The 10,007-nt window shown below is 46.4% G+C and overlaps 1 protein-coding gene across 6 annotated transcripts in view; it reads left to right on the forward strand.

Moving 5' to 3' along the window:
* Positions 1 to 9,568, forward strand: part of LOC122369213 (core histone macro-H2A.1-like) — a 37,307-nt gene extending 27,739 nt beyond the window's left edge. Inside the window, exons 1-10 of one of the 6 annotated variants that reach the window (XM_043343769.1) lie at positions 486 to 530; positions 2,218 to 2,424; positions 3,278 to 3,384; positions 3,699 to 3,783; positions 4,174 to 4,278; positions 5,127 to 5,200; positions 5,527 to 5,707; positions 6,173 to 6,238; positions 6,905 to 7,013; positions 7,439 to 9,568. In XM_043343769.1, coding sequence (XP_043199704.1) covers positions 2,247 to 2,424; positions 3,278 to 3,384; positions 3,699 to 3,783; positions 4,174 to 4,278; positions 5,127 to 5,200; positions 5,527 to 5,707; positions 6,173 to 6,238; positions 6,905 to 7,013; positions 7,439 to 7,601 — 1,068 coding nt within the window. In that variant the 5' untranslated portion in view covers positions 486 to 530; positions 2,218 to 2,246 and the 3' untranslated portion in view covers positions 7,602 to 9,568. The other 5 variants (XM_043343768.1, XM_043343767.1, XM_043343771.1 and 2 more) reach the window with 5 other exon arrangements.
* The last annotated feature ends 439 nt before the right edge of the window (positions 9,569 to 10,007 follow it).

Raw genomic sequence — 10,007 nt, forward strand, 5'->3', positions numbered from 1 at the left:
GTATGACGTATTTCGCGAGCCGACGTCACAGGCGGTGACGTCGGCTCGCGCGCGAGCCGAGCGCCAACGACAAACTAACGGGAACCCTCGGACACCCTCGGGGCATAAACTGCGGAGTAGCATATTGAGCGAGTCTTATAAGGAAAATTCATATATTTTCGTTTCTCAAATGATAATCAGGGTGTCTCTTACCTTTTTACATATCATTTAGGCTTACCTACCACTTCAGTTGCCAAATATCTGCAATTTATTCAAGCGAAGGTATTTTCAGTAAATATAAATGGTATAGACCGAAATCTTTTGAATAAAAACTCCAATCAACAGAAATAAAAATAACCTAATTTATTCCAACCATTTCCTCCAAATAAACAACATAAAAACTTACTTTTACACACATCATTCATAATAAAGCATACTAACACGCCGCTTTTGACAATTGCGGCGTCGAGTGGCGCGCTGCTAGCGCTCTTTTTCGATCGCAGAGACCCTGCACGCACGCGAGCACACTACGTCACGTCCGGGGGGCACAGGTATATGAAAAATCGCAGTGACGTAACACTTTTCTCGCCTCTCATTGGTCAATAGCCCGTTGCCGGGGTAACGTGCACGTATGTGAGCGCGGGCAAGAGTACTAGCCGGCCGCCGATCAGAGGGGTGTTCACGGGCACCGCACACTGCTGCGTGCGGTGTGTGCGGTACGTCCAGCAGGCGTGGGGGTAGGGGATGGGTAGGCGGCTCTGACGTCACGGCTGCGTGCGGTGGACGGTCCGCTGTGGCCAGTCCCGACCGGCCACAGCGGTCGCTGTGTGCGGTGACGCAAGGCTGACGTAGGGACGAAGTGGGCGGAGCTTGGAGGCTGTGTGCGGTCCGACCGCACACAGGGTCCGTGAACAGCCCTCAGGGCTACTGCTATTGTGGTTATGGTTGTAACCATATAACGATGACCCGCCCCCCTCCCCGAGGCGACAAGTGACCCGCCCTCTCGATTCGATCTCCCCTCCCCGGCCCTTGCCCGGCCCCCTTCCTCGTCGGCCACTGGCCAGTGCTCTGCCTGCGGCACGTCGGCACTCGTTGTTGGCCCGGGTCGCGCTAACGCAATCTCCAGGGGATTTTGTAAGAAAGGAGGTTGCTGGTAGGTAAGTAAAATGTGGGGGATCCGTGAAGAACCGGCCTTCCTCAGTGACCGTTAAATCAAAAGTGTTGCTTGCTTTCTCTTATGAATAACGAATGATGATGCAGTGTTCTTTGGTGTTTCAGTTTGTGTTGCAGTAACAGCACTTGAACCAGTTGAGTAATATCAGGATGCACCACATGACATATTGCAAGGAGATCATATTTATCTTGGCAAGGTTTCTGCAATCTGCTGAAATTAATTTCATTTTCAACTGCTAACTAGGCCATGTATATCTGAGTTTGACTTGCCACCCTTTAATCCTGATTTCAGAGGGAATGTCCAAGTGCCCCTAGCCCCACCAAGATGCAAAAATTGCACTTGTCTGACCCTGCCCCCTCGTGTAGACTCAACCACTGACCAGCTAATTTAGCTATTGTGATAACTTCATGGGATGAAAGTAAGCAGGGATCAGCTTAAGTTATAGGCTAAAGTATCATTTTGTAATGCCTGTAAAATAATGGCACTCAAGTGTTGTGCAAAAATGGAAGCTCATTTACCTTCAGTCTTGCATGAATTTCTGTAGTTTGCTCCAGAATTGCATCTAGATAATCCATTGCAGACATAAATCTGAGGCTCATCTTCTGATCTTCTGCTTGAGATCTTCTGTCTTCAGGTCAGAGTATGTCAGGACACCCTTTTCCTCCCCTTTCACCACCAGTTACAGTTCCTGTTCTCCTGTGCATCTAGATCAGATCATTCACTCTTTTCCTTGTAAAGATGTGTAGGTAAATACAGACTTAGTAAGTTCCCACTACCAACAGAATACTTGATGCAGCATCCCAGAGCACATTACACAAGCTAGACCACTGGACTCGCCTCCCTAGTTTCAGAATAAAATATAATATTAATTGACTCTCTCTCTCTCTCTCTCTCTCTCTCCTCTCTCTCTCTCTCTCTCTCTCTCTCTCTCTCTCTCTCTCTCTCTCTCTCTCTCTCTCTCTCTCTCCTCTCTCTCCTCTCTCTCTCTCTCTCTCTCTCTCTCTCTCTCTCTCTCTCTCTCCCTCTCCCTCTTTCTTACCCTCCCCTTCTCTCCCCATTCGCAGACTGCCTCGCTCACCAAACCGCGCCAGCCATGAGTACCAGCCGCACGGGAAAGAAGCGTCGTCGCCCGGCTTCGCGCTCCGCCCGCGCCGGACTTCAGTTTCCCGTCGGTCGTATTCATCGGTATATGAAGAGCAGCGAGATGCGACTGCGAAGGGTGGCCGTGGGAGCTCCCATCTACACTGCGGCAGTCATGGAGTACCTCAGCGGTAAGTCATGGATGGAAGGGAGGGGGTGCTACACTGGATATATGTCATATTGTCATAGGGTACCTCAGGTGTTGGTCTTGGGGACCTTATAAAGGTCTTTGGGAGAGATCCATGCCTTCAGTAAGAATCAATAGCGATAGTTAACAAGAGAGACAGGGGAACGGGGATCGCCTCAGCTGAGAAGTTTGGTAATTTCAGGCATCGAAGTGTCATTTTTGTATCTTCCTCGGGCCAATGACAATGTTTCGTTTTAAAAAGCGGTGGCTCGTATCCCGCCCATGCCTCATCCCCCTCGCTATATTTCCTCGTCCTCGCACCATTAACCCATGCATTATATTGAGACGGGTTACACAGCACATTGGGTGGACGCGTTTCGTCTAACTGACTTTTTCGACACCCTCTCGGGAATTAAAACAATACAAACGCGTCCACCCAATGTGCTGTGTAACCCGTCTCAATATATATATTTGTCTATTACTACTCAACATTAACCCATGCATTATATTGAGACGGGTTACACAGCACATTGGGTGGACGCGTTTCGTCTAACTGACTTTTTCGACACCCTCTCGGGAATTAAAACAATACAAACGCGTCCACCCAATGTGCTGTGTAACCCGTCTCAATATATATATTTGTCTATTACTACTCAACATTAACCCATGCATTATATTGAGACGGGTTACACAGCACATTGGGTGGACGCGTTTCGTCTAACTGACTTTTTCGACACCCTCTCGGGAATTAAAACAATACAAACGCGTCCACCCAATGTGCTGTGTAACCCGTCTCAATATATATATTTGTCTATTACTACTCAACATTAACCCATGCACAATCTCTCCGCCCCCAGCCGAACTTTTGGAGCTGGCCGGTAATGCTGCCCGGGACAACAAGAAGAGCCGGATCACACCGCGACATCTACTGCTGGCCATTGCCAATGACGAGGAGCTTCACACGGTGGGTCTCGAGGGACGAAATCTGAGCACGGTAGGATGTCATACACTAGGTACGAAAAATTATACGCAGGTCATAAGTGACAAAAAGTTGCACGTGGAAAGTGAAAAAGACGGAAATCTGCACAGGATAGGCGGAACATATAAAATTGTAGGTAGGGTACTGTAAGTAAAGAACGACAGAAAACTGTAGACTAAGAAACGATGGAAGACAGCAGCTTGTACATTATTTTCTTATACTAATGTACATGGACATTGGACATGGTTTGTTACAATATTTACGACATTTTGAAACCAAAGTGATGTTTTTTGTTTCAGTTCTTGCGTGGCGTTACGATACCTCAGGGAGGTGTACTACCCAGGGTCCATCCTCTTCTGCTGATGAAGAAGGGAGACCCCAATGGTCAGTATATCGAATATCTCTGTCAGATGAAGGAATTTCTGAGGGCAGATTGATCAGATGACTGGCGATTTCAGAATGACGTTGATTGATTTGAAGCTATAGTACCAGATTTTCATCAGTCATCATTTTCTTGCTTTTCTTACTTCTGAATCTAATCTCTGATACCAGTCCACAGGCACAGGCCTTTGTTGAATTGAACTCAGTTATCAGACCATCAACGAGGTACTAACCCATGAAACGATCAAGCAAAATAATTAATAAAAGTGGCATTTTTATCACACAAATGCGTGATTTTTCCTTCCGTAATGACCTTGACCCTGTGCGATGACAGTTTCTTCCTATCTTGGCCCTTGTTTACTGACCTTGACCTCTGACCTCTGACCTACACAGCGTCGTCAACCACAGCGGTGCCCCCGCAGTATTCGGCGTCCTCAGTGGTGACCCCGGCGCAGAAAAAGGTCGGCGTGGTAGCGCCCACACCGCGACCCAAAAAAGGTCAGTCGGTGAAGTCAGCTAGTGTGGGGGAGGCCGGTAGAGGCTGGGAAGGATATTTAAAGGGACTATCCCACCTTCTAAAATGTTGTTAAAACCAGTTAAATTGTGCCCGACTTTATAGATTGGATGACCAGGAACACGGTTCTGGCATTTATTTTTCAATAAACATCTTAGGCTTCCCATTTTCCAAACACAAACTTTCAAATATGTGACGTCACAGCCCAAAATTGCGTCCTTCCCCAGGCCACATTACTGTCATAAAGCTGATTCTTTTTACTCTGTAGGCACCACAACAAAGTTCAGACCAAGTTTTAAGCGATTTTTCAACGAACAAACCCATTTAAATCAGAATGACTAAACGAGGTGACGTCACACTAACGGTCGCTCCATGTTGAAGATAGGGGCTTGTACAAGGCCCATTTTCAAATGAAGGGAACGAATTTCTTCAACACCAAGAGGCCGCGGGGGTTGCAACCTAGATAGATAGTGGTTTCTGAACCTCGCCGCAAACTTGGCTATCTCAACTCAAACCCCATGTTAAAGGTGGGATAGTCCCTTTAATTGGTGTATTGGTGGCGTTGGTGGGAGAGGAAGGGAGGGAAGGAGGTAGAGAAAGAGGGGGAGAGGAATAGAAGAAAGAAAGAGACGTCTTGTTTCATGCTTGCTAAGTACTCTGCAGGGACTGAGATGATATTTAAACTGAAAACGCTATCGTAGACGATTTCTGGGCAAGGTTAAATTTATCTTTAAAGAAGACTGAATATGTAGGCATGCTTACTTTGCGTGGAGGTCGGATATTTCGTTGTTTTGTTCAATCCTGATTCATTTCTCTCCATGTCATTACGCAGCTTCTGGAAAAGGAGCCAAGGCCAACGCCAGTCTGAATCCGCTTTACAAGAAGAAACTCTTCCTTGGACAAACGGTACACACATCAAACAGGGGTTGTTTTAGTGACTACCATGCACGTGACTACCATGTTCTCATTTGCAAACCTCGCGAGATCATATCTCTATTCCTCAGGTCTTCTCGTGCGAGCATCGTCGAACTTTTTGCTATTTTTTCATAATAAAGTTCCATTTAATTAAGATCTCGGTGGCAGCTTTTCGCTGGCCTTTGGCCACTGTTTGCCTTACATATTCGGCTTAGTTATATGTCATAATGTCGGTATTTTGCTCTCTTGCTAAAATGTTTTTCACCTTTATTCGTCACCCTTCCCTGACCCCTCCCGTCCCCCCCCCCCCCCCCCAGCTACACGTCGTCCAGGGGGACATCGCCGCGGCCAATGTGCAGGCGGTGGTCCACCCGACCGGTTCCAAGTTCCCCCTGGCGGGTCAGGTGGGGGCGGCTCTGGAGGCTGCCGAGGGGTTTCAGCTGAAGAAGGCGCTGGATGAACTGATTAAGAATCATGGTCCGCTGGCGCCCTGTGGAGGTGAGAGAGGGGGAGGAGAGAGAGAGGGAGAGGGAGAGAGGGAGGGAGAGAGAGAGAGAGAGAGAGAGAGAGAGAGAGGGAGAGAGAGAGAGAGAGAGAGTAGCAGAGGAGGTAGGAGGGATAGAGCTGGTTGGGCGAAAGGTGTGCAGGTTCTCTGTCAGGGAAAATGCTAGGTGAATTCATAAATTTACATTTGCAAGGGAATGGATAGCATAGCTGTAACTGACTTTATTTATCAGGCTATTTTTCATTTAAACCCAAACTAGGTTAGACTGAGAGGCACGAACTAAGACATGCACCTTTTTCATGTCATTGATCATTGTTGCCTGTACCATCGTTCATGTGATGCCATTGTTCATCATGTACAGGTGCAAGGAATTGCATTTGAATTCCCTGCCGTTTCGGCAGTCGATAACCCTGTTCCTTCTAGCGTTGTCTGATCACGTGACTGTGCCTATGTTACAGCCACGCTGTCTCCGACCAGTCACGTGCCCGCCGACTGGATCATACACGTGAACGGGCCCACACACTGTGAGTTGAGGGACGTTAGGGATCGGGCCCCGGTACCCGCGGGAGCATTGCTGTTTTCACGCATATCTTGATCTCATGTAACGTTAATTAAAGTCATTCCACTATCATAATAAACAGCGGCATCGATGTGACCTGTAAAAGTTTGTTTGCTTATTTTCACCTACCTCGCTTTTCACCTGGAGACTACCCAGCTGTCGGCGCATACCACTGCTTTGGTTTTTGTTTGTTTTGTTTGTTTTGTTGGGTTTGGTTCTTCCGGTCTGACGAGACCATTTCAGAGCCGGGAGGATGATAGGAATTAGGGGGAGACATTGGTCTAGGTGGGCACACTGTAGACCTGTCGGGACTGAGCCCATCACGAGGACAGACAGACCACCCAGCCCCCTGACACTCACCACACCCGGCTATGGGCCTGCTCCTGGGACGGAGCTTCCCGCATGGGATAAAGTTGTCCGACGTCCAGCCTGGAAAGGGGTTCAGGCGTGGAGGAGAAAATTTGATTATCCTGAGGATGGAAACGACGGACGGGTGTTACCACTACCTTCGCGACGGGACGAGATTGTTCGTCGGTAAGTCTTTTGACCGAGCTGGCCTCTCGTCTATCCTTGTTAGCTGACCTCAAGTGAGATAAAGCCGCGTTTTCACGCTCTCCGGTCCCCCCTTCAGCGGATACGAACGTGGAGGACAAGCTGGCCAAGTCTGTAAAGAACTGTCTGGCGGTGGCAGACCAGAAGAACTTGGCCTCGATCGCGCTGCCATCTATCGGCAGTGGCAGGTAAGATGGAGTAGAGAGCGCTAGTAGGCTTGGGAAAAGTGACGACCAAGTGATGAACTCGGGTGCTGTCATTGTCCCAGTTCCCAGTTACTATATGACGAGGTTTAATCCGCCTTGCAGCCAAAAGTTTCTGCCAATCCTCAGTGAATATGAACTTTTCTGTTTTACATAAATAAAAACAATTCTAGTAGCAAATATTTGCTGGTGTCTGTGTAGGATACGTTCAGCAACCGTTAACATCGGTAAGACGCCCTACTACTTATTTATTGGTAGCATACTATCTACGGTAACAACACAACACTATCGCAACACATATGCAATATCGGAGATGCACGCTTTCAAATACCGAAACAAATGATTACTGCACCATCCACTCAAAATACCGCTCGTCTATGATGTAACCCACCATCTATTTCATCCTACAGAGGAGGTCTGGAGAAGTCGGACGCCGCGCGCATCATCCTGAAGGCCATTCACGACTACTTCGTGAACGTCATGGCCTCCTCCCTGAAGGACGTCTACTTCGTGCTCTATGACGACGAGAGTGTCCGAGTCTACAAGGATGAGCTGGCTAAGCTGGATGCCTAGTGGAAGACGTTGTGGGATGATCTGATGTGAAGGAGGTGGGAAGACATGCTGAAGAGCTTGGTGACAATCAGGATGTAGCAGCAGCTGGTTGAGATTGAACATGTTTGAAGGGATTCGTGAGGAAGAGATGGCAATGTGGGTCAGTAAGTGGTAGGATTTGATGAATGAGTTAACTGTTCGAGGAGATTACTAAGACGATAAGGCGTACAGCTAGGTGATAATCACTGTAGGTAAAGGATCGCCCCGCTGAAATATTTACGCTAAAGCAGATGGCAAGGCTTGCGGGCGGTTACAAATGTGATACCGATGAAGGAAAATCTCGGGGTTTCTTGTAACATGAAAAAAATGTTGCCTTTGCTCAGTCATTCGTCAACGCATTGGTATTTCTTGCGTTGAAAAGCTACGTTATGGTTTGTTACTGTTGTGATGACATTCTACGTATAGACAAGATATGCTCCGTAAAATAATTATTTTTTGTAGTCACAGTGTTACACGTTTCGTTGATGCCTCTCGTTAGTCTTGGCTGTCTTATCTTTTCATTTTTTTTTTTGCTGATTCAAATTACCGATTCAAACTGAAAAGCTAGAATATCGAATAATTTCGGGGTGGCGTCTCGACAGGATAGGAGTGGTTGAAGCTGTGCGGTAGAGCTTGCCGTCAATGAAGAGCCAGCTGTGAGAGCTATGTTTGCTGTGTTGGTGCACTGCCTTAGCCTGTAGCCTCGTGTTCGGTAATGTAGGACTGTAACGCTCTGTTGGTATAGAAATATCGCTTCGAAAAGTCAGGAGATTATTTGTGATATTTAAAAACTTTCAGTGCCTCCTGTTTATCTTTATCACCCAGGGCCTCGTTTTCAGTTAAATATGTCGCCACTTACTCTGAGGTATGGCGAAAGTTTGCGTCACGAGAGCAGTACGACAGCCTTTTGGACTGTCATTGTTGATGGACCGTTGAGCCAGCGAATTGCTCATGATCCTTGTTCTGTTGATTATGTTTGTGATAACGATCAGAGGACATCTATTGCAAAGATGCCATTTATTCTTTCGTCACTTTAGATGAACAGACTGATATAGAAGCTGTCGGTCTTCGTTTTCGCTTTCAACCGCGAGTTGTGTGTGTGTGGGTTTATTCGTGTGTTGTTTGTGGCACACAGGTTTTGGCGGATGTATATTGACACCATTGGGCTTGTTGGGTGGCACCTTAGCACAACGACAGCGCTGTCGAATTATTTCTTTGCTTGTTCGTTTGTTACGCAGTGTGAGATTCTATGGTGTGTTTGTGTGTCGTTTGCTGTGTGTGAAATAGGGCCACCTGTGGTTCGCTTATGCGGGATAATTAACGAGATGTTTCAAACGACGCTAAATGGTGAATAACCCTGTATAACACCTAAGCTTTCAGCAAAATCATCGCATCCCAATTATATTACCCTTTGGAAGCGCACGTGCCTATTGGAAAAGTTTCGTGAAGTGAATATTTATGTTACGAGCATCAAACATGAAATTGTGTGTCTTCATTTAGTGATCACGTGTGATAACAAAACCTAGTCCCTGCAGAAAAAGATATATGCTTGAGGTTACAGTGTTGGCGCACCAAATATGTATTCGAGATGAAAATATTAGTTTGATCAATGCCTCCGCTTTTTACTAACTAGCCTGTTCGATTTTATTATAGTGCGTTTGGTATTGATTGAACACGAAAGAGGTTTCATTTTGTTCAGTTTGTATCCTGTGTAGCTCAACTATTTACCAATTTCAGTGTCAAAAATGTCATGTCTTGTTAATGGTGATCATTCTATGTGTTGAGATGTTTATATTTACTCGTAACATAAGGTGCAATCTTCAGTTTGTTAATTACGCAATATCTAACCGGTTATGTAGCATATGATTTGTCACTTATGCACTCGTTTCCCGAATAGAACTTTTGGGCACGTTATATTGGGTATTAATACAAATATACCATTGACACATTTTTGAATTTATTTCTGTGAAGATTTTGGAAGAGCGTTTGGGACTGTGTAGTGTGTATGTTATGCATGTGTCGATCTCTTGGACTTGGTTATCCTTATGTGACTGAGGGTTGTTGACTGTGCACTGTGCAGCCACATTGCTATCTTGTTCGACTCAGGCAGTCATGAGTATTTTCATGTATTGTTAAAAGCTGTCTCGAACAATGGAATGTGTATGAACTGAAGGCGCAGTGAACGGCTTTAAGACGGCAATGGTTTACTCACACCGAGCATAGCGCTGAGGAACGGACAGATGCAAGCCATAAGGCAAGTTTCAACACCCGTTAGAAACAAAGCTGTGGTGAGTTTGAATAGAAAATCAAAATCAGCCGACAGTCATTCAATAGCATACGAGACGGTTATAACCCAAAAATGACACGACACGAACACTTCCCATGCGG

The sequence above is a fragment of the Amphibalanus amphitrite genome, unplaced genomic scaffold (genome assembly GCF_019059575.1).
Source record: "Amphibalanus amphitrite isolate SeventyFive unplaced genomic scaffold, NRLGWU_Aamphi_draft 001016F_arrow, whole genome shotgun sequence".
NCBI lineage: Eukaryota > Metazoa > Arthropoda > Thecostraca > Balanomorpha > Balanidae > Amphibalanus > Amphibalanus amphitrite.